The sequence below is a fragment of the Rhinolophus ferrumequinum genome, chromosome 2, assembly GCF_004115265.2.
Source record: "Rhinolophus ferrumequinum isolate MPI-CBG mRhiFer1 chromosome 2, mRhiFer1_v1.p, whole genome shotgun sequence".
NCBI classification, from domain to species: Eukaryota; Metazoa; Chordata; class Mammalia; order Chiroptera; family Rhinolophidae; genus Rhinolophus; species Rhinolophus ferrumequinum.
Genome location: NC_046285.1, coordinates 104,163,696 through 104,189,040, shown reverse-complemented (window position 1 = coordinate 104,189,040; position 25,345 = coordinate 104,163,696). Strand labels below are relative to the sequence as shown.

Below are 25,345 nucleotides of genomic sequence, written 5' to 3'. Positions count from 1 at the left end.
CAGCCTTTCCAAATTTATTAGAATAGCTGATATAGTTAGTTCAATTCCTTCTACCATATTAATTCTTTATAGCTTGTCCATCTTCTTTCATGTTTTTCCTTTCCTTACATTTGCTGGCTTACTTTTCTCTTCATTCTGTTTCCCTCAGCTCTGCCCCGTCCTGTTGTTGATCGAAAGGTTCTGAAATGCTTTTCTGTTCTACTACTGCTTGCCTTCCTATTCACTCTATTAATATGTCACAATTACATAATACATATGCTCCCCCATCAAAATGGTTTACCCGCCTTCCCTTAACTGAGACCTTCAGAACATCTGTATTTCCCTTACTTTCTCCAAATCCCCCACCAAGGATACATAGTATCCTCGTAATGGATATTCTCACATATGTCCTTTTTCACATATCCTCTTCCACAGCTCCTGGATTTTTCTGAGATAGTTTAAAATTCTTGATTTCACTATTATTACAATGTTTTCCTATTTAAAGTGGTTCTCAACATTAGCCATGTGTTAATAAAATTCACTGGGGAGCTCCCCCTACCCAAGAGATTATTACGGATTTATTGATCTTAGATGCAGCCCTTCTGCTTTATAGTTTTAACAGCTCCCCAGGTGATTCTATGTATATCCAGGGTTGAGGCTGACTGCCAGTGTCTACCTTTCTTCTTGTACCTCTGGAGAAGAGCAGTTCCCTGGGGCCTCCCCACCCCGCTCAGCTCACACTCACTGCTCTGCCCAGGGACAGGCCCCTCTGCTGACTCCTGCCCACTGCTGGGACTAAGGACAGGATGGAGGTGGGTGAGAAGGTTCCTCCTGCCAGGCTGCTCCACATCAAACCAGGGCCCCCTCCTATAGGAGGAAGACAGCCTGGGGTGTGGGGATGCTTGGAACCACTCCCACTCCCTCCTTTGGCAGGTCCGGGGCCTTGGTTTCCTTCTTCAGACCAACCCTTTTTGCTTTCCATCTTTCAGGGATTCATCCATAGTTTCTGGTCCTCAGATGGCACCCTCCCTGGTTTTCCTGCACAGGCATGAGACAAGGGGCTGGAGGCAGAGGCTGGGGAGGCTGCAGCTTCGTCTTCAACTGGACGGGCCCCAGTAGCTCTTTAGTTATTAGTTCTCTCCTATCTGGTCTTTTGTTCTTTCTGGACCACCTGTTATTCCCATATTAGGCTTCCTGTGTCCGACCTCCAAACTCTTGGCTTTCCCTCATGATTTCCCTTTCTCTGGGTTTTACTTCCTGTTCAATGTATTTCCCTCTTGATCCTCTTGAACCACAAATGTGGTCCTCAACAGTGCCCATTCTCTCGGTTGCTCATCTCACAGTTTTAAATTAGGAAATTCCAGAATGTCTGTTTCTGCCCAAAATTCACGTCTTCTACATTTTCATCAAACGTTTCTCCAAGTCTCCCTCTGCTTCTTCCTTTCACTCTCCTTCATGTGAAGGCACCTGACTCATCTGTTTAGTTTGGTCTTTCTCCATCAGCTTCCTAGAAAATGCTGCACTTCTTGAAATAGTTTTGCCATTACTCAAAATTGCTTTCAATGGGAGTCCGCTAATCATATCAGAAAATGAGTATCAAAACTTTTAATCGCACATCATTTTTGGCCAAAAATTGCATTAGCCAGATATATTATCTGTATCTTATTCATTAGACTTGAATGTGTCCTCAGAGAGAATCCATCTTTCTCTAGAAGATGCCACCATGACTCCAACAGAGATGTGAAACCTCTTTTGGGCTGTGTTAGTATCGGTGTTGGGACGTCAGAACTTCCTGAGGGGGCTCCCACAGGACAGCACTCCTGGGATGTACAAATTCTGACACTGAATAGTCAACCCCAACAGCATTTGGTAAATGTAATGCTCCAACATTGGTATGGCTGTACTTATCTCTACCAGTTAGGGAGATGTCATTCCAGACATAACTGGATATTTCCCATTGACATCTTGACAATATTACCCTCACTAAAACACTGTATAACAGACACTGACCCTAGTGCATCTTTGCCTGACATGTGATAATGATGGTATAGGTTGTCAATCATGATTGCAGTTATTTGCTTTAAATATTAACTTGGTCATATCTTCACTTCTTTCATTTCAATCTAACATCTTCTAGGACAGTAGTTCTCAATTGAGAATTCCCACCACCTACTCATATAGTTTTATTACTATAGAGATGTTTAGTATCTACTCCAGACCTACTGAATCTCATTGCTTGATGTTCTTGATATATTCCTACCATACATGGTTAAGAATGTGCTTGGCATTCTTAGTATATTGCATGGTGTATATGCTTGGTATATTTGCAGTATAGTATGTCTCTGGATAATTATGCTATATCGAGATTTTTACTCTAGTCATCCTTTCTTAAAAATAAGATATAATGTTTGTTGTCTTCTTTGAAAATAGCCTTTGTGACTACACTTACAGGTATTTTGTTTAAAACTTTCTTGGATTGACTATTATTTGGTTTTTCATGCCACACAAACAACCAAGTTTTCTTGTCAGGTTCAGTGTTCTTGTTAAAATTCTCATCAAGCCTTTCACATCTGAAAATTATCAGTAATATATTAACCACAGTCATTTTAGGTTCTTTGTCATCCAGGGATTGTTTTTTAGCTTATTTCACTTTGATGCTTCTCCGAGGGCTTTTTGCAATCAGCTACAGGTCAGAATGGTTCTTCTTCCACACAGAATAACTGCTCAGAGCCCCATACAAAAGGATTATATGCCATGTACTTTGGGGTATAGGTTCCTGATGGCATCACTTAAAGAACTTTAAGACCATGCCAGTAGACTAAGTCACGATTTCCAGAACTATAGTTGAAGAGCAGATGGGTTCATGAGACTACTAAGCCCAGACCCAGTGGAATAATAAGTAATGACATAGGCCTGAATGAATCAATGAGGGGTGATAGTAGTTTTTGTTTGGAATACTGTTGATATTATTTTAATGTTCTATAATCCGGATATGTAAGGAAGCCCTCTGTCTTTCCTTTTAAGCTTTTTACAAATCATAACAATGTTGAAGACTCTGCTTTTTTTTTTTAATTGGGGAAGGGGTACAGGACTTTATTGGGGAACAGTGTGTACTTCCAGGACTTTTTTCCAAGTCAAGTTGTTCTCCTTTCAATCTTAATTGTGGAGGGTGCCGTTCAGCTTCAAGCTGTTGTCCTTTCAGTCTTAGTTGTGGAGGGTGCCATTCAGCTTCAAGTTGTTGTCCTTTCAGTCTTAGTTGTGGAGGGCGCGGCTCAGCTCCAGGTCCAGTTGCCGATGCTAGTTGCAAGGGGCACAGCCCACCATCCCTTGTGGGAGTCGAACCAGCAACCTTATGGTTAAGAGGACGTGCTCCAACCAACTGAGCCATCCGGGAGGCAGCTCAGCTCAAGGTGCTGCGTTCAATTTTAGTTGCAGGGGGCAGAGCCCACCATCCCTTGCGGGACTCGAGGAATTGAACCAGCAACCTTGTGGTTGAGAGCCCACTGGCCCATGTGGGAATCGAACCGGCAGCCTTCGGAGTTAGGAGCATGGAACTCTAACTGCCTGAGCCACCGGGCCGGCCCCAAGACTCTGCTTTTTTGTAAGTTGAAATGAAATGTTTGTAAATGATGTTTTCTGCCCAAACCCTCCAAAATTCAAATATTCTTACAGAAATAAATATTTTTGTTTTATGGCAATATAGTTATTTGCCGAGGTTCAATTAGCATCTGTGTTCCTTGTTACCAGGGCATACTTGCAACCTAGTTGTGCAATCAAGGCCATGCCTGCCGTGTGGTATTAAGAATGGTGCTCCTTTAATCAGACGCGACCAGCTGCTCGTAAAGAAGAGAGGTGGACTTCAGGGAGACAATGCTTACGTACACAGCCCTCCTGGAAACACTGGCCTGGCATGTGGTCTGGTACAGCCTGCTTAATACAAGAAAATTTTTCTAAAAGCAATAATGCCGCCTAGGATGGTTAATGTCATTTTATAAGCAAACATGTCTTCATAGTTGTCAAGAGTGTCTATTTTTAGCTTTAGCAAGATTAATTTCCTTGCTGACTTCTCCACAATGTTGTTTACTACAAAATGACACTGTGACAAATCATATCATTTTCATAAATCATTAAGTGCCTGTCTTCTCAAAGGATACTTGAAGGACTTTCCCTGTATGTACACACATAAACACCTATAAACCCAAGCAACACTGACACACGAAAGGTTCTAGCATGGCCTGTGCTGCTAATTAGTGGAGTACCTTTGAGCAAATCACCTCAGCTCCTTGGGTTTTGAGTTTTTCTTCTGGGAAGAGAAGAATCTGGACTGGATGGGCTCTCAGGTTTCTAGGTCAGTTTTGATAATTCCATAGTTATCCCTTTCTTCCACTAAGTTAAGGAGAATTTCATGCAATATGATAGTAACTAATCACAAATCAGGGCAGGATCTAAAGGCTGAGATTCAATATTTTTAAAATGGGATAAAATGAAACATAGTAGAAGCTAAAACACATTTACATATATTAGTATGGATAAATCTCAAAACAATGTTGTTTTTTTAAAAAAGCAAGTTGCAGAACATTCCAAAAAATATGATACCAATTTGGCATTAAAAATACAAAACAACACATGTTTTGCTTATGGAGATAAACATGTAGTTTTATATATAGTTAAAAAAAAAAAAATCCATGATGTTGGTGGAACCCAAGGAAGGAGGGAAACAGGGACGGGGAGAGAAACAAAGTGACCTCATAGTTTCTCTTTAATGACTGACCCCTCCTAAATTAGCAGGTTTAGTCTCTGCAGAAGTTAAACCAGAGGGACTCTGACGTCCTAGTCATGAGGCCAGCTGAGGTGGGGAACCATACCCAGGACAAGGGGTCTACATGAGAAGTCCATATCTTGAAAGGGAAGGCCCTCCTATCCCCTTTCCCCACTTGCTTCCAGAACACTAGCAGTCAGACTTACTCCCCACTTACTACCACCATCACCACCATCACTACTACTACCACCACCGCCTTCACCATCACCATCACCACCACCATCACTACTACCACCACCTCCACCACCACCACCACCGCCACAATCACTACTCCACCCTAGGAGGTGGAGGATTCCTCTCACCTAAACCAATAGAAAAAGCCCACAGTCCAGTATCCCTAACAAAAAGCCAGCGGCTCATCTTGAAGTCTACCATATAGAATGTTAGACATAGGACTTGCACTCAACTTTTTAGTACCTTGTTCTTAAATGTGAGCAGTCAAGGGTCACCAGACATTTGAGAAAAACATCTTACATTAAAAATAAATAAATAAAAAAGTGAATAGAAAAAAAGGGCACTCAGAGAAACAGAGAATGCAGAAAGAATGCAGAGAATGCAGAGAGTTGAAAAAAACCTATATTTAATAAACTCTGAGTTCAGAAAAATAATGAACCTGTATAATAAGAACAGGGAGCTGTTTGACAAAGGAATACCTGAAGAAAGAAAAAAAAAGAGCTTTTGAGAAGTAAAAACATGATAGGACAAGTGGGGGGGAAATAACAAAAGGAATATAAAATAGGAAATTGAAGAAATATCCCAGAAAGTAGAAAAAAGACAAAAATATGAAAATGAGAGAGAAGAGATAAGAAAATTGGAAACTAGTCCAGAAGTTCCAACATTCAAATAAGAGGAATTCAAAAAAAAAGAAAGAAAAGAAAACGGAAACTAAAGGGAAATAAATTACCACATAAGCAGTACCCCCAACATTTTCCAGAACTGAGGGGCATGACTTTCCAAATTAAGAGGGTCCAGCAAGGGACCAGCACAAATAATGATGAAACGATCTACTCCAAGCATCGCATCAAAGAACTTCAAAATAAAAAAGAGGATCCTAAAATCTCCCAGAAATGAAAAACACAAAAACAGGCACAAATACAGGATCAGGAGACAGGCTGGCATCAGGCCTTTCAAAAGCAACTCTGGAAACTAGAAAGAACATGGAGGAGCCAGCACCTACACAATTCCAAGGAGAAATTACGTTCAACCTGCAATTTTGCACCTGAACAAACTGTTAAAGAAAGGTCAAAAATACAGGGTTTGGGACAGGGCCTACCGTTTTTTAGAATAATCCTTGTAGCACTATTTGACCTTTACAATATTATACACATATTAATTTGATTTAAAAAAATAAATTTTTAGGATTCAAAAAACAATCTTTTCATAAAGAAATGAAAATACACATTGGGTTACAAAGATGCACCGAATACATCTTTAAAATAGAAACTCATCACGCTACATACCCTCTTCATAGCAGAATAAAATCAGAAACAAATTGTTTAAATAGAATCTGATGGTCCTAAAATGAAGGAGATTAAACATGCTCACCGCTGGTTCAATGAAGCCGGTGCTGCCGGATAAATGTTACGACCTGTCAGGGAGTACTCTGGTGTCACGTGCTAAGCCCATAAAATACTCATGCACCTTTATCTGTCTCACTAAAAGCACTACTGGGAATGTATCCTAAGGAAAACTCCAGAAGAAAGAATGCTATTTCATGACGACGATCACTGCAGAGTTATGTATAATCAAAAATTGTGAGCAAGCAAATGTTCAAAAACATAAGCATAGTAAAGAAAACGATGGCACACCATGATAGAATATTATATGAAATAATTAAATGGCTATCATGAGACCATAACAGCATAAAAAAGTATATGATATGAAATTAAAAAATAAAGGAATGAGTAAGTCAATTACGTTACATCAGTTTAATACAGTATTAGACACAGTTTTAAACAAGCCTTATGAAGACTATAGCCACATGGAAAAAATTCATAATCTTGCAAGAAAACAAAGGAAAAAATAATAATAATAAAAAACATTACAAAGGGAAGAAATGAAGAAAACATGATTTCTGGGACTTGCTGTGAATAGGAAGAAAACACATCATTTTACTGCCCTCTGCCCCTTCTGTTTATTGTGACTCTCGGTGGGGAAGGTGGGGCTCTGTCTAAGAATTTGACCTCTGAAAGTTTAAAGAAAAACTCCAATTTCAAAGCTTTGCCAGATTACTATTCATCAGGGTTAGAAAAATCCCTTCTGTTTAGAAAACCCTTACTGGGCCTTTGCTTGAAAAACCAGACTTCCCCTCCTCCCACCATGTGGTCTGAGGTCTGTAAAGAGGGGATTGAGGAGTAGTAAGAATGAGGGAGATGTCCACTGAGAGAGGACTTGGGTTAAGAAAAAAGATGGGAGAATGGTCTAGAAAGTGGGGAAGAGCAAGAAAGATAAGGGACTGGCAGCAAGCAGGGAGTGAAGGGCCTTGGCCCAAATTTCCAGTGGTGGGGAATAAACAGAGAGGCACTTTTTAACACAATGATGCCTGACATCTCCTTCTCTTCATGGGAAATCCCCCGGAGGTCACTAACGATGCAAAAATCCCTGCCTCTCACCACGAGTTCTCCCTGGACCACTGCCACCTGCCTTCTGGCTCCACCACTCCTCAGAAACTACTTTTGTCACGGCCACCATGACCGCCATGTTATCCAAGCCAGTGGTCACTTTCTTGTCCTCACCTGACTCAATGTCTTCGCAGCATTGGGCACAACTGACCTCACCCTCTTCTGTGAAAAATGCTCCCCCTGGGCTGCTGAAGCAGCACACACTCCTGTCCTCCACCCGCTCGCAGACTCTCCGTCTTAGCCTCCTCGGCTGGCCTCTCCCTGTCCTCGCTCCAGCTTTAACCTTGGAGCACACCCCAGGCAGCCGTCTTGCCATCGACCCTCTCTCAGGATGTCGTCTCAGCACTTCCCACGACTTCCCGCTGGTGGCTTCCACGTATGCAGCTTCAGCCAGACCTCAATGAGACGCAGATCAATCTGCCATTGCCTACCTCACTTCTCCATGTAGAGGTCTCATTAAAACTTACCGCCCCCTGTAAACATCATGCCCCATTAGAGCCAGTGTCTACACCCAATGGCTAGAAATAATCTTTCATTCCATCCTCACCCTCACTTTCAATCCACCAGCAAGTCTTATCAATTCTTCCTCCAAAATAGACCCCAAAATCTCCCACTTCTTACAGTTCTCTCCCCACCATCCTGGTCCAAGCCGCCATGACATCTCATCCGTATTACTATCATAGTTTTCACTTCTTTAATCCATTCATCCCATAGTAGCCAAACTGAGTTTTTGGGGTTTTTTCAAGTAGTTATTCTTTTTTTTTTTTTTTTTTTTACTTTTATTTATTTCAAGTGTGTCTTTACAGGACCCATCAGCTCCAAGTCAAGTAGCTGTTTCAAGCTAGTTGTGGAGGGCGCAGCTCACACTGGCCTATGTGGGGATCGAACCCGCAACGCTGATGTTATGAACATCGCGCTCTAACCAACTGAGCTAACTGGTCGCCCCCAAAATGAGTTTTAAAGAAAGAAATCAGATAACTTTATTCCTCTGCTTAAAAGCCTTATACTGTCTCCCCTGTACCTAAGATAGAGTGCAGAGAACTGCTATGGGCCGTGGGCCGCCCACCGGCTGCTCCACCTCCCATGGCACCCCTTCCTCTCAGGCCAGCAATGCAGGTTTCATGGAAGGTCTTAGAATTCTCCAAGCTCTTTCCTGCTTCAGGGCCTCTACACTTTCTCTTCCCTTTACCTGAAACACTCTTCCCTCCACCTTTCCTTCCCATCTTCAAGACACAAGAGTCTGAGTGTCCTCACCAAGAAAAGTACCTTAACACTATTGCATCCCTTAAATGCAATAAGCAAACAAACATGACCCAGTTAAAGTCCTATAAGCAGTCAAACTCCTATACCACACTCCAATACCAAATTAAAAAGATTAAATTGCATGCAGTAGACTTTAGCACTTTTCTAAACTGTTAATAAAGTGTACGAACTATCTTGCATTTAAATTGACCAAAGCCAGAACGGTATATCATTAAAAGGGAAGGTGTTTTCCTCCTGTAGAACCCTTAACCAACTGTGCGACCTACATGTTCCCATTTGAGGAAGGCATTAGCGCTAGGCCTGCATGTGTTAGTCGAAGCATTACGAAACCTCAGTGTCACTACCTGATGAATGCTGACATACATATATGTAAGACCGCACACTCATATGCCTCTGATACTAGCCCATCTCTACACGGTAGGATTTTGAGTTGTTCCTCCCGTACAGGAATTAATTTGGGCTCAGTCATCACAAATCTCTTTTGAAATGAAGCTGGGTACAACAAACAAACAAGTTAAATAAGAATCAAATGAATTCAACAAATGCGTACTTGTCTTGTATCTACAGAGTCCTGAATAAGATTCTTGGTAGAAGTGAGGAATGCAGTGACCATTGCATAGAGGGAAGCCAGGTGATCACCATTAGACAAAATTAGGGTATGAGCTGTATTAGCATAATTCTTTATTTAATTGACACAATTACAGTGGTACCTCGGTTTTCGAACGTAATCCACGAGTTCTGAAACATTCGAAAACAGCTGACCACTAAGCCTCAGGATCTTGCATGGCTTTCTTCAGCGGAAGCCGTGTGACATGTTCGACTTCTGAGTTGTGTTCGAAAACCGAAGCATTTACTTCCGGGTTTATGGTGTTCATAAATCAAAATGTCAACGAAGACGTTTGAAAACCAAGGTACTACTGTATATATAATCAAAGATGAAAAAACACCAGAAGGAAAAATCTGACAAAATTTATCTTGCTCTTGAGTCTAGCTCTTACTTTTTCCCTCGTTATCAGACTAAAAAAGCAAAGTTTAATTCATTTTAAATAAAAAGAATTAAAATAGGGATATGTTACTATAAAATTTACCAATATAAGCTATATAAGGAGTCAATTCATAACAAAATAATTTCATAAACACAACCTCGGAACTCACGTTTTTACATATTTAATTAGCACACTTAAAGTTATTGAAGACAATGATATTTCTTAACTTAGGTATTATAAAACTTTTATTTTTTTATTTGTATTTATTTTATTGTATACTTTTATTGTTGTGTAAGTATAAAGAAGCAGAAGTTTTAAAAGCATATTTTTGGAACAAGTTTTAGTAAAAACCTTGCATTGTCTCTATGCATTTCATCAGAATAAGGAGTGTGTTCAAATCATGTTAATTTAAATATCATAATTTATTAAACAGTCTTACATGCTGATTTCATTTATTATGACCTGTATTAGGCCCCAATAAGGTGTTCAAGCTTACCTTTGAGCCTGGAGGGGGAGCCAAACCAAGGAATGAATAAATAATATTCTCTTCTTTTGCAGAGAAGAAAGAGTCAAAATCCTTGAAGCAAAGAAAAAGAATATTCAAACCCATTGCACTCTTGTGAACCACTATATTTACCTAAGTTGATTTCATTATCATTATTCATTAGTTTGGTAGCTAACACAAAAGGTTACACTAGTTTGCTTTCCCAAGAATGACTAATCCCAAAAGGTCAGAAATCTAACCATGAATTTTATTTTTGTTTTTACATACTTTCATTGTACCTACTACAGTGCGATGAGAATTCACATACACACACACACACACACACACACACACACACAGTTTTCACTCAGGAATTGCTGACAAGACCCAGATATATACAGTCAAATTTTCTCCAAGAGTTTCACATCTTCAGCTGGTTTCCTTATAATTGGACCTGATCAGCAGAGACTAAAACAACACAGATTTCTCTCCTGTTATTATAGTAGCTTCCAAGGGCCCAGGCCCAACTCAGGCCCTTCTGACACCAGGAGCCACGAGATTATGAAGGGCTTAGAGTGGAGCTTGTTTGGGCAACATGGGGAATACTGTGATCTGAAACCTGGTAGTCGATTGAAATCTGAAGCTCAGTGAAGCTCCACACCCCCATTCCGGGACCCACCCAGGGGTCAGTTCTTCACCAGGAGTGTCCAGCCCTGAACCAACTCTTCAGTAGGCTTGACAAAAGCTCAGGAGAGTTTCATGTTTTTATCATGAAAGAGTTTCATGTTTTATTAACACATAAAAGATTTTCTTCCCCCAGACTACATTATTGCTGCCAGTCTGTGTCATCAGGGTTGTAACTTCAACAGTGTGACAAAAAGGCTCATGCAGGAACAGGCCTCATACGAACAGGACAATACTCGAACCAATTCAGTTGTGTTACTGCCGACCCTACTCTTCTGGGTGTTACAAAGCTTAAAACCAAATACAGGCTGCTTATATTGGGAAGAACACGTTACACATTCCTGTGAGTTAAACTTATCCAAAACTTTATTGTTTTCCTGCTTGTCGCCTCAGTTCTCTCAGTGATTAATTTTATTCTCTTATATTGAATGCATTTTTTGTACGCTGCCTCAAATCTTAGCAGAAACAAATTCCAGGCCTCAATGAGTAACCACAAATAAAGTTTTAAAAACGAGCAGTTCAGAGTCAAAAATAGATAAGGAAATAAAAATATACCATAAATGAACACCAGCAGAAATAACAAAAAGTAAAATCACATATCAGAATCAGATATCAGAATTATCAGGCAGAAAATATAAAATATTTACATTTAATATATTTAAAGAAATGAAAGAGGAGTTTGAAAACACAAGAAACAAACCAGAGAAAACAATCAAGCAAATTTGGAAAAGGACCAAAAACTACTCCTAAAAATGAAAATGTAATAACTGAATTGTAAAATCCAACATCTGTGGATTAAATAGCTCATCAGACACATCCGAAGAGAAAATTAGCTAACAGGAAAATTTTTTAAAGAAATCATCTAGAGAGGGGAAAAAGAGATGAAAATGAGGAAGAACTATTATCATAGAAAAACAGTGAGAAGGTCTAAGAAACATAGGTGCTCTGGGAGAAGCTAACAGAGACAATGGCAGAAAGCCACACTCAGACATAATGGCTAATAGGTTTCTTGACTTGTTAAAAGATATGAATTCTTAGACTCAGAAAGCTCAGTAGATAATCCTAAACTGGATAAATTAAAACAAGTCTATTAGACAAATCCTAGAGAATGATTATTGGAAGCAGCAAGGGAGAAGACGGGGTAGGGAGGGAGGGAGAGAATGAAAGAGGAAGTGGGGAAGAGACAGCTTTCCCACAAAAGAATGGCGTAGACTGACAGCTGTCTTCCCAACTAGCAACACAGAAGTGAGAATAAAGTAAAATGATAATTTCAGCAAGCCTAGAAAAAATCATCATCAACTCAGAAATTTAGACCCAGTGAAACTATTTTTCAAACATGAGAGTGAAATAAAGACATTTGTCTGGAAAATGTCTTTTTTAAGCCAACAAAAGATTAGAGAATTTACCACCAATAGACTTTCATGATACGTGTTTAGGAAGCAGGGAAATTGTTCCGGGTGGATTACCTAAGACGCAAGACAGAATCATGAATAAAGACATTAATAACTATGTGAGCAAATCTAATCTAAACAAATGTTGACTAAAACAATAAATAGACATGTCTAATTTGTGGGAGAAGGCCAACAAACAACATATTGAATAAACCAAATACATGTAAACAGGAAGAGGGTGATTTTAGTGAAAGTGAGTAAAAGCTATTTTAATGTTTGGGACAAGAGTAAAGACATTGATTATCTCTACCAAATTTAAAGCAAGTATGCCTGTTAAAATAACTAAAGCAACCACTAAGAGAACAGATAACTTCTATAAAGTAAAAAAGGAAATAAAATCAGAAAACAAAACTTTAGTCGATAAAATAAAGTTGAGAAATGGTTAAAAAAAGAAACTGCAAAAGTGGGAATATGAAAAAAAGAACGTAAAATAATAGCAGAAACTCCAAATATATCCATAATCCCACTGCATGGGTCTGAAAAATCATATATGGCTCATAAGTATTTTCGACATAACAATGAAAATATCTATGAATGAAGTGAGCCTGTGCATCAACTGTTGTGCCATTTCTGTAAATACAAGTTTTGTACATCCTCTCAAAACCAAAAGATAAAAAGAACCAGAAAGCCTCAATAGTCCTTTATTATAAATTCCATTCATTAAATAAATTGGGTCATCATTGAAACTCCCAGACCAAGCCCAGGGAGTGTCACAGGTAAATTCCAGCACACTTCCTAGGAAGAGATCCTTCCAATTCCACACAAACTCTTCCAGGCTGTATTAGTTAGAGTCTAATTAAGAGCTAGAAGTCATACAGTAATTTGAACATGAAATGTTTCATATAAAAAATGATTAGCTGTAACAGAGAAGTAACTATAAAGGCATAGAGAGAACACTACAGAATACTCTAGTCCTGGAAGAGCGTGCCTGAGGAAGGAACAGGTTTAGAAGTGCAGGGACCCTGCCCCAACTCTAGGGTTCAAGCATCACAGAATAGGTGAAGTTGCAGTCCATGGGTGGTGGAGAATTTCTCTGGGTGCCTTGTCAGAGCTGGTGCTAAGACACTGGGCAAGCTGGAAACACTCTTCTGGGTGCCAGTGGGCCAAGGCTGGGGCTAACACACAGTGGTGGCCAGCCTGGTGTGTGACTGTCCCAGGCTAGGGCTAAGGTTGCAATCTCAATGAGGGGCTTTATGGTCTGGACATGTGAGGGAGGTAAAGCACCACCGGATATCTAACACACGCGTGCACACACGCATACACATGCACACACATGCACACACACGTGCGTGCGAGCCAGCATACATGAGAACCAGGAAGACAAGTCGCTTTCTCCTACAATGCTCCGCCTGTATGCTCTGCTGACAAAGCTTGACACTGAACTCCCTGCTGAAAGATCAAACTCCATTAGGTAATAACAGTTGGGTTTGGAGCCAAGAGGTAATAATTGATAAATGGCATAGAAAAAAAACAGAAAAAGAGGGACTATTCCCCCAACTGATTTAACAAGGCCAGTCAATCTACTCTGGATACCGAAATTAGAAAAGGACAATATGATCTCATTCGCTCTCTTTCATGCACATACGTAAGAATCCTAAAGAAATATTAGCAGGCCAAGCCCAGCAACATATAAAAAGTTAATACAGTGCAACTCATTGGGTTTTCCCAAAAACAAAATAGTAATTTAATACTTGGAAAATATTTAAATAATTTACTTGTTCACAGGTTAAAGAAGCAGAACTTTACCTTAATAGGTACAGAAAAAAGATTGTCAATAAAATAAAATACTCATTCATATTTTTTAATGTTTTAGCAAACAAGGAAGTTAACCTGATAAAGAGAAGCTACACAAAACTGTAGCAAATATCGGACCAAATAGGAAAATATTGAAAACTTTATCTTTAAGATGAGAAACAAGACAGGGATGCCTATTACCATCATTTCTGTTCAATATGTTCTAAAAGCCCTCACCAGTGCAGTAAGTCAGGAAAGACAGGCATTATAAAGGAAGAAACAAAACTGTCCTTAATAAATTTTCATATATATTATATATATATATACACATTATACATATATATATATACACACACACACATATATACATATGTATCCCCAAATTATCTACAGATAAATTATTTTAATTAATAAGCAAGATTGCTGGATACAAATATCAATATTAAATGTTATTTCTATATTAGCAACAATCAGGAAGAAAATATAATTTGAAAAAAAAGATAGCATGTAAATATGAAGTACCTCCAAAAAAACCTAACAGGATATATATGTATGGAGAAACTTTAAATATTACAGAAATCCTACATAAGTGATGCTATAGATCATATCCTTGGGTTGGATATCTTTATAAAAGACTACTTGAAAGATGCCAGTTCTTCCCAAGCTGATCTATAGATCCAATACTTTTTCAATCAAATCCCAGCAGGGGTTTTTGTAGAACTAAACAAGATAATCCAAAATGAAAAAGTAAAGGGCTAAGAATAACAAGAAGGCGCAGAAAGAGAAGCTCAGCAAGTCTCCTTATAAAGCTGTGATCATAAAGACATTGTGGTATCGTAGCATAAACAGAGAGCCACATACACAATGTCGAGATAGAGACCCACACACAACACATAAATGATTGTGACAGAGCTGGTCTTTCAGGTAGGTAGAGAAAGGATGGCCTTTTTAATAAATGTGGATGAGACAACTGGATGAAATAACTGGTTATTTTTAAAAATTGAAATTGTGACGCTACCTCACACCATGCTCTGGAAAAAAACAAAACTAATTTTAGGTCCATTAAAGAAGTAAATGTGAAGTCAAAATTACAAAAATTTTAGAAAACAATATAGGAGAATATCTTTATGATTTCAGGGTAGAGAAGAGTAAACAGACAAGTCATGAACTGAGAAAAGATCCGCAATACATATAATCAACAAAAGATTAGTCTCTTCTATGCTATATAAATAACTCTTAGATATTAATTTCTTATTGGATGCATCATTTGCAAGTGTCTTCTTTCATTTAGTAGGTTAACTTTTCATTTTGTTGATAGTTTCCTTCAATATGAAAAATCTTTTTAGTTTGATGTTATCCTATTGTTTAATTTTATAATATCCAAAATGTATAAAGAACACATATAACTGAATAATAAAACCAATCCAATTAAAAAATGGACAGAGGTTTAATAACTATATATGGTGTCAGATGTGAACTAAATTTGTTGGGATGATAGATGAGAAGGGGTTGGGAGCAGGGTGAAAAAGGTGAAAGGATCAAGAAGTAGAAACTGTAGTTACAAAATAGTCATGGGGATGTAAAGTAAAGCACAGAGAATATAGCCAATAATATGGTAATAACTATATATAGCGCTAGATGGGCAATAGACTAGTCAGGGGGATCACTTCTTAAATTATATAAATGTCTAACCATTATGCTATACACCTGAAATTAATATAAAATAATACTGAATGTCAACTGTAATCGAAAAATTTAACAAAAGGTTGGGGGAGATGAAGGGAAATAAGAGGTCCAAATTTCAAGATATAAAACAAGTAAGTCAAGGAGATGTAATATACAGCTTGAGGAATATAGTCAATAATATTGTTATAGTATGGTACAGTGTCAGATGGTTGCTGTACTTATCATGGAGATCACTTCTTTAGGTATATAAATATTGAATAACTATGGTGTACCCCTGAAACTTATAATATTGCATATTAGCTATTTTTTAATAAATTTTTTTAAAAAATGGACAGAGGATCTGAATAGACATTTCTTCCAAGAGGACATCCGAATGGCCAACAAACATGAAAAAATACTCAATGTCATTAACCACCAAGGAAATGCAAATTAAAACCACAATGATATATCACCTCACACCTGTCAAAATGGCTATCATCAATAAAGGATGTGGAGTAAAGGGAACACTTGTGCACTGTTGATGGGAATGTAAATTAGTGCAGCCACTATGGAAAACAGTATGGAGGTTCCTCAAATAATTAAAAATAGAGCTGCCTTACAAACCAGCAATTCCACTTCTGGGTATTTATCCAAAGAAGTCAAAAACACTAATTTGAAAAAATATATGCATCCTGATTTCATTGCAGCATTACTTATAATAGCCAAGCTATGGAAGCAATCTCGGTGTTCATTGCTAGCTGAATGGATAAAGATGTGGTACATATATATAAAACAATATTACTCAGCAATAAAAAAGAATGAAATCCTGCCATTTGCAACAATATGGATGCACCTAAAGGATATTATGCTAAATGAAATAAATCAGACAGAGAAAGACAAATACCATATGATCTCACTTACATGCAGAATCTAAAAAAGCAAAATAAATGAATAAACAAAACAGAAACAGACCCACAGATATAGAGAACAAGCTGATGGTTGCCAAAGGGGAAGGGCTGGGGGATGGGAATTTAAAATAAATAAGAAAAAAACCTCTTTTCCATTGTAAGTAAAAGGCAAACATTCACTAGAAAAATGTTCAAAAGATATACAGAAGAGGACAAAGAGCTACTCGATCTCATTAGCAACCAGAGAAATACAATTAAAGCCTTGAGTGAACATTTCACACCTACTAGGTTCACCAAAGTGTCAAAGATGGACAACGCCAAATGTTGGTGAAAACGTGAAACACTGAAAACTCTCACCTGCTACTGTTAGGACCATTTTTTAAAAAATACTTTTTTATTACTTATTAAAGCTGATGGCTACAATCTAGCTATTCCCCTCCTACTTACAGAAACCAAGAGAAACTCGCATGACACCAGGAAACCTGTAGAGAACATTCATTTAGCAGCACTGTCTGTAACAGCCATAATACCAGAAAGCACACTGCTACGGTCTGAATGTGTCCCCCCAAAATTCATAACCCCCAAAGACAACAGTATTATAAGATAAGGTCTCTGGGAGTGAACCCGGAAGAGGTCCTCACCAGAACTCAGTTGTGCCAGGAGACTTCTCAGCCTCCACAACGGTGAGAAACAAATTTCTGTTGCTTATAAACTACCCAGTCTGTGGTATTTTATTACAGCAGCCTGGAACGGACTAAGACACACACCGACACACATTCTGAAGCAGTGAAGATGAACAAACTGCGAGCAACATGAATCAACATGGATGTATCTTTAAAATATGTTGGTGAAAGAAGCAAGTCAAATCAGAATGCATATAGTATGAGTCCGTTTACACAAAGCTCAAAAATAGGTGAAACAAAACAATGTATTGTTTAGGTATATATACATGGGAGATAAGAGAAAAGAAAGGGAATGGTAAACACAAAATTTACTACAATGGCTGCCTCTGGTACAGAGGAGGTGGACGTGACCAGGGAGAAGCACGCATGGACTTCCAAATTTCTGGTGATATCATACTTCTACAACTGGGAAGTGTACACATGGTTGTTCATTTTATTATTCCTCTTTAAACTATATATTTTTATCACGTGTAACATGTTTCATGATAAATTTTTAATGACATAAAATAGCTTTTCAGTAACATCAGTTGTTAGGAGAGCCCTTTACCTGCCCTCGCTGGGCTTGCAGCCCATCCTCCCTTTTAGCCCTGAGGACCCAGATATGTCATCTGTTCTGCACAGAGCAGCAGGTGTTCAGACTGGCAGGGACACGACGGTCCTCAGAACGACCCTGACATCCAGGCCTCTCAAAGGCCTGGTACACACAAACCCATTGCTTGTCCCTGAGGTTCCTGGAACCACTGCCATCATCGGGTATGCATATAGGTGACATTTTGAGAATCCTCAGAAATTCCTACAGTACACATTTCAATCGTATGGAAAGACACGGACTGACCATCCAGATTTATGCCAGTTTAAACCCAACAGAGCTTTCAGATCCTTTAAGTCTCCCTTTTCAAATCTGAACCCACAGCCAAAATTATCATTTTCACCTGCTTTCTGGAAACAAAGCCCTCTGCCTGATCAATGCACTTTTTGTTAAGTGTGAAAAGCAAATTTAGCAAAGGTATTAGTATGACAAACTACTAATACTTCTCTGAAGGCACAACTTTCTGAAATAACTTTTTTTTATTTTTTAGTTGCAGTTGATATTCAATATGAATTTTATATTACTTTCAAGAAACGATTATTTTTTAAACATAAAATAATTTGTATGCTTGTTTCGTTAGATCCATACTTGTACTACAAATTATATTTTAAAAATAGAAGGTTATTTTCCTACTTAGAAACCCTTTCTTTCTCTTCCACAGTTAAAATGAAAATAAATTGCTAGATCACAGCAAAACAGGATAAGAAATGACTTTAAGATTTTATTTTTATAGCAGAAAATAACGGCAGAACTTTTGCCCTGTGAGTTAACACAGGTTGGAAGCCTACATACCTCAACATTGTCTCTACTGTAACTGGCCTCAATTTAAAAAGACGGTTAAAATAAGCAAAAGAAAAAGATTTAAAATCCTACTCTCATTAGGAAAGTTCTAGAAGAAAACATGAAATTATTTTTTGATAATTTTAGAAAAGCTTTCTAAACAAGAATTGGGATATAGGAGCCATAAAGAAAAAAGATTAATAAATTTGTCTACACACAAAAAATGTTTTATTATTTTTACTTTTCAATTATAGTTGGCATTCAATATTATTTTATACTAGTTTCAGCTATACAGTGTAGTGGTTAGACATGTATATAATTTACGAAGCAATTCCCCCCGATTAGTACCCACCTAGCACTACACACAGTTATTACAAAATTATTGACTATATTCCCTGTGCTGTACTGTACATCCCTGTGACTATCACCAAAAAAAAAAAAAAAAAAAAAAAAAAAAATTAAGTTCTTGCATTCCAAAACACATCACCTTAAAAATTAAAAAGACAAATAAGAAACATGGGAAAATATTTGTAACATCTACGATAGTGAAAGGGCTACTTTCCTTTATAAGTAAAGACTCTTACAATAAACATTACCTGTAACCCAATAGAAAAATAGCAAATCATAGACAAAAGCACAGATAGCTTGTAAACATAGGAAAAGATGTTCAGCTTCACCCATAAAGACAGAAATCCTAGTCAAATCATCGAGAATACATTCTTCATCTCACTGGTGGCAAAGCTCCACAAGTTTGCATACACAGGGTCATCAAAGTCACAGGGAACTAGCCACTCTCAGACTAGGCTGCTGGAGATGTCAACTGGTGCAGCTGCAATTCAGGGCCATTTGCCAATAGCGACATGCGTATGCGAAATGCATATGTGCTTCAACTCAGCACATCTTCTAGGAATGTTTCCTTCACATACATATGCTCATATCGGATAGACATCTGTGTGTATAAAGAGGTTTGTAATGAAAACAATTTGAATGCACCGCGTTAGAGGACTGTGCCAATAAATTATGTCACATACAATAGAATGTTTTGCAGCCATTAAAATAAGGCGTATGTGCAGCTATGCAATGATCACTGACATACAGTTAAGTGATAAAAAAAAAAAATGGTATGTATAGCACACTCCCATTTTTAAGTAATATACATGTTAACATACATAGAAAATTTCTGGAAGGCCAAACCAGAAATTGCCAACATTGGTTGTTCAGAGCAGGACCTGCTACATAATTTGTGGGGCCCTGTGAAAAATAAAAACATGAGTTCCTCGTTCAAAATTTGTTATGAATTTCAAGACAGCGACAGCAGAGCATCAAACCAAGTAGAGAGCTCTCTTGAGCATGGGACCCAGTGTGACTTCCCAGATCACAGGCCCCTGAAGCCAGGCCACCTCAGGGCAAGGAACTAGACTGACAGGGGTCTGAAATGAGAGGAGAATAATTTTCACTGGAGGCTCTTTTGAACCATTTTAATTTTTCAGAGTACACATGTATTAATGTTTCAATTACTTTTTAAAATTTTATTAAAAAATAAAATAAAAATCGCCTACCACCACCACCCCCAAAAACCCTTACTCTCCCTTTCCTTATCCAACAAGAGTCACAATTCTTAGAAATGTAGGTCTGGGGAGGTGGAGAGGGTTGGGGAGGGCAGAAGTGAGGGGTAGAAGGCAGGGACTCTTCCTCACAGAGGAAATCCTCTCTACACTCTGGGAAGCCCCACTTTAAATCCACAGGAGAGTTGGATGGGACCACACATTCCACTAAATACGGAATTACCACATTAAGACTGTTTGAAAATATTCCCATAGCCACAGGACTTTGAGCCAAGCCTCTGAAAAAAGCTCACACAGCCATGTAAATTCACACAGCCCTGTACTGGGTTGAAAAGTGGCCCTCACAAATCCATGTCCATCCAGAACTGCAGAAAGCGACCTTATTTGGAAATAGGACAGCTACAGATGTAATTAATTATGGTGAGGCCATGTTAGATTAGGGTGGATTCCAGTGACTTTGTCTTTATAAGAAGGCCATGTGAAGACAAAGAGAGACACACAAGAGAACGCTATGTGAAGATGGAGGCAGAGATGAGAGTCATATGTCTACAAGCCAAGGAACACTGAAAATTACTGGCAACCACCAGAAGCTGGAAGAGAGGCCTGGAACGCATTCTTCTGCAGAGCCTCCAGAAGAAACCAACCCTGACGACACCTTGATCTGAAACCTCTGGCCCCCAGAACTGTGACACACTCCATTTCTGTTGTTTTAAGCCTCAAAGTTTGTGGTGCTTTGTTACAGCAGCCCTAGAAAACTGCAAGCCCCCAACACTAAGCAATTCATGTTCCAAATCAGAGTTCCTCAAGTTTTTCTGTAAATGGGCAGATAGTAAATATTTCTGGCTATGTGGGTCCCGTGGTTTCTGTTCCAATTCCTCACTCTGCCACAGAGTAACCAGCCACCAGCAGCTGGTGAGTGAGTCAGCGCGGATGTGTTCCAATAAAACTTTATTTACTAAAACAGGTGGCTACACGATTTGGCCCTCAAACTATACAGTTTGACACTTGTTTTAGATGAGAAACAAAATAAGAAAAAGAAGCTAACCTAAAGGACCAGCTTTTGTGTAGGAAGAAGAGGTTAAATTACGATTCCTACCCGACTCCAGCCTTCAGAAACCACACAACACTGATCAATTTCTCCTACCTTCCAGAGCCCTGATTGCTTCATCTGAAAAGAGACCTAGAAGGCTTACATGACCCATAAGATAACTTTGAGTTCTCATGTTCTAAAGTCCTTTGAGTTTTTAAATGTTTCTTTTCAACAACTTGATTTCCTAATTAGAATCTGTAAACTCTGAGGAAAAAGTGATTTTATGGTGAAATAAACTATTAAATGTATAAAGTAAAATTGCTGTTGCAATCAAAATGTCCAGAACAGTTTTTAAACTATTCAGATACATTTACACAAATTTATCTGACATCTGTAGTAAGACTTTACTTCTGCAAATCATTCTTTATAAAAGTGAAAACTTACCGGTGTCTGTGTGGTGCACATATGCAAGGTAGATGAGAATTCCTTCCCAACTAAATGCACTTTTTGCTTGAACAAGTGACCCAAATTCTTCAAAATAAAATAAAGAACCTGACATAATCCCAAGAACTTCTGAATCATCATTTTATTGTTTCCATCATTTTGTAAATCTTAAATATTGCTTATTCACAATGGATCTACCATTAGCTATTGGACGGTAAACTAGATCATGACCTGAAAATTGTGAACAATTTCAAATGCTGTCTCAAAATTAATCCGCTGTCAACAATTTCTAACAAACACACATGCAGAAGAATTTTTCCAAGAAATCACTCACCCCACAATACTGTTCTTCATTGAAGATCTGGGGAGGCAGAGGAATCCCGTTTTGAGGTTTTTTTTCTCCAGGAACATTCTCTCTCATCCACTTCCTATTGTCTTCATCTCCAGCTATATCTAATTCCTTAAAGTCGATTTTATTCGCTTCCAAAAAGCCTACTACTTCTTGCTGTTTCTTCCTAATCTGGTCAAGAGTGGAGATAGAAAACTATTAGACTCGTTTTTTCAAATGTTTTGCTTATATTTACATAAACTGAATTCTTTCTCCAACTATACAAGACAAATAATTTTGCATAGTATTTATACAAGGAAAACAATAAAATCATACCTCTTCATCATAAAGGATCGACAGAGTGATTATTTAAATTCTGAAATTTTAATCTCATCTGTGTTTAAATCATTGTATAATCAACCTAATAATAGACATGCTCTCATCATAGCTTTTATGTGAGGTCTTCAAAATACTTTTAATTATCTGCTAAACTGTAATGCTAAAATAAATAAATAAACAAATAAGAATTGGTTGTAAAGAAAAAAGATGATGGGGAGGAAAGAAAGAAGAGAAAAAAGGCAACTTACTATGAAACTCAAATACCAAGTATACCCATACTAAAATGCACTTCGGTCACAGTTATGAAAATAGGAACATGAGTCACACTGAACAAAAGTAGCTTTAGAAATAATACAGGAAATTGAAAAGCCCACATGGAGATTATTGGAAGGGAAAGGACAGAGAAAAAGACTAGAAAAAGCTGATGGATGTTTCTCCCAGCACATAAAAGTGTGATGCAGCAAAATAACCCTGTTCTCCCACAGATTTCTCCTTTCCTACTCAAAACCAACTCCCAGAGAGAAAGCTCGAGCATCCTCTTCTCTACCCATAGGTCATGTGAATGACTGTATCCACCAACTGCTGTTTTTTGTGAAGATACCCATCTTTAAAGCTTAGCACTCCTTCTCAGAGACGATTACAACAGCTTTCTCCCTTTGTTCAAAGAACTCACTTCCAGAAATGCATGATGCCCTCTCTTACAAACACTAGTCTACAAGTTACAGCAGACTATAGAGCACATTTTAAGAACCTCTGGAAGAAACTTCCAGAGTGGTCGATGGAAAGATCAGTCAACACTTATTTAGTGACTCTCTACTTTACAAAAGACATCGTGCCAAGCTCTTCCTGGGAACAGATTCATAAGCTGTTTATTCGGGTGAAAAAAGTATAAAGAACTCATTTCCACAATCTAGATATAGAACATGCTAAAGATAATAAAGAAGCAAAATATGGTCATTTTTTAAAAGTAAGATTACATTTTGGGGTGGCCGGATGGCTCAGTTGGTTAGTGTGTGAGCTCTCAACAAGGTTGTTGGTTCAATTCCTGCATAGGATGGTGGGCTGCGCCCCCTGCAACTAAAGATTGAAAATGACGATTGGACTTGGAGCGGAGCTGTGCCCTCCACAACTAGGCTGAGGACAACGACTTGACTTGGAGCTGATGGGCCCTGGAGAAACACACTGTTACCCAATAAAATTTTAAAAAAGAAAAAAGTAAGATTAAATTTTTAAACTAGCATTTTCTTTGGCACGAAAATATCTAATATCTTAATTTTTAAGTCCTCTGAATAGAATATTACATCATTATGAAAACATCATTAAAAATGGTTTATAAGATATGAGACCCCTTGTCATTTTCATGTAACTTGTTTATCAGCAGAGGGACTAGACTTTGAGAATTCCAAATAAATGCTGTAGAAGGTGTGTGCTCATCTCATACCTAATGTCTAGATTCAAACCCTCTTTTGGTTAAATCCAATTTTTTTCATAGAGACTTGTATATCAAAAAATAACTACATATATATTTCATTTTTGCCAAAATGAAGGATTCTACCAGTGACGTGTGTATAGAGTGTCTAAACCAAAGTAGAAGCTGCATATTTCTCCACCAATGTGCCCTCCCCCAAACGCTATGCTGGGGTAGCCCTATACCTTTGCCCCTCCCCCAGGAAACTGTACTCCAAATCCCACAGCTTCATGGCTAAATTTCTGAATATTACAAAATCCCATCAGACCCGATGCAGCTTGTTGGACTACATTATTATGTTGATTTATTATGTTTTCTCTACATAATTTCCAACCGGTCCATAATTATTTGTGGCACTTTATAAATTACTTACTCCTTTAGCTATTTTCAGAGACAACTTTGCTGTTTCAAAGGATAGAAGTGTCTTCATTTTAAGCAGGCTTAACTTTCATTAAATATTCAGAACACAACATCCTTTATTCTATCCAAACTTGTCTCCCTTCCTTCTCAATTACCACCCCCGGCCCGGGAGTTGAATCAGCCTGGCCATGGTCCACTGCCATCTCACCAATATTATTTCCATCTCTATTAATCATCCCTCAGGACTTTAGGTGGGATGAAAGAGGGAGTTCATTTTATTCCATGATTTCTGAATAGATGAGAAACATTTCCCAAAGTCCCACCATGTTTCTTCTGTGAGACAAAGAGAGATGCAGAAAACAGGATGGAAAATCTGTTTACTATTATTCTTCACAAGATAAGCAATTGCATCTTCATGATACTGTGTTAAAAACATTTCTCAACCCCACCCAAAGAAAGAGGAGAAAAATCCAGTCTGCCTCTCTGTACTTCCCAAATGCCTGTAATTTAAACTGGGCCAAAGGCATCGCTGCTGGGCTGTTTGGAGCCCTTGAATTCTGCCCGCGGCTGGAGAGGATCTTAGGATGAGCCCAGAGGGTGGGCGAGGGGAGCCGGGAGCACGAGCTCACCTGGCTGGCATGGCTGCCTTCGCCCACACGGTGATGTCCACCCTGAGCGGGGGGCCTCTCCCCTGCTGTCCTCCCCTGTTCTTGGTGGGTCCCTGTTCAAGAAGCTCCACTGGACTCCCCAGGTCAAAGTGCAGCTCTTCTCCACGTGTCCTCCTGAGCTGACCCCCAGGGACAGGACTTCAGCTCCCAGGGGGGCCGCCCCTTCACGGACTGAGGGGGAGTGGCGTGCACAGCACCCCAGTAGCTCTCACCACGGACACTTGCCTCCAGCCTCCTCTCGTCCCTTCTCCCCCTCCAGGGCGCCATGGCCAATGCTGGCCCACAGGCTGCACCGCCTTTCTGAGCAGCCCCTTGGGAGGCTGGGAGGGGTGGAAGGGGGTCCTTGGGGCCAGTGTCATTCGGAGCCTTTAGGAGTTGTGTTGGCTCTGAGAGCTCTGTTCTCCTGTCCTGTTACACTCACTCGGAAGAAAGTGTTGCTCACTGTCCTGAAGTCACCGGCCACTATCGGTCACTGCAATGTGTTGGAGAGATCTTTG

General features: G+C 38.9%; 1 protein-coding gene across 1 annotated transcript in view; it reads right to left on the bottom strand.

The window, feature by feature from the left end:
• Positions 1 to 25,345, bottom strand: part of SH3BGR (SH3 domain binding glutamate rich protein) — a 47,672-nt gene that overhangs the window by 18,852 nt on the left and 3,475 nt on the right. Inside the window, 2 exon segments of the mRNA XM_033128308.1 lie at positions 10,165 to 10,245; positions 22,020 to 22,205. Coding sequence (XP_032984199.1) covers positions 10,165 to 10,245; positions 22,020 to 22,205 — 267 coding nt within the window.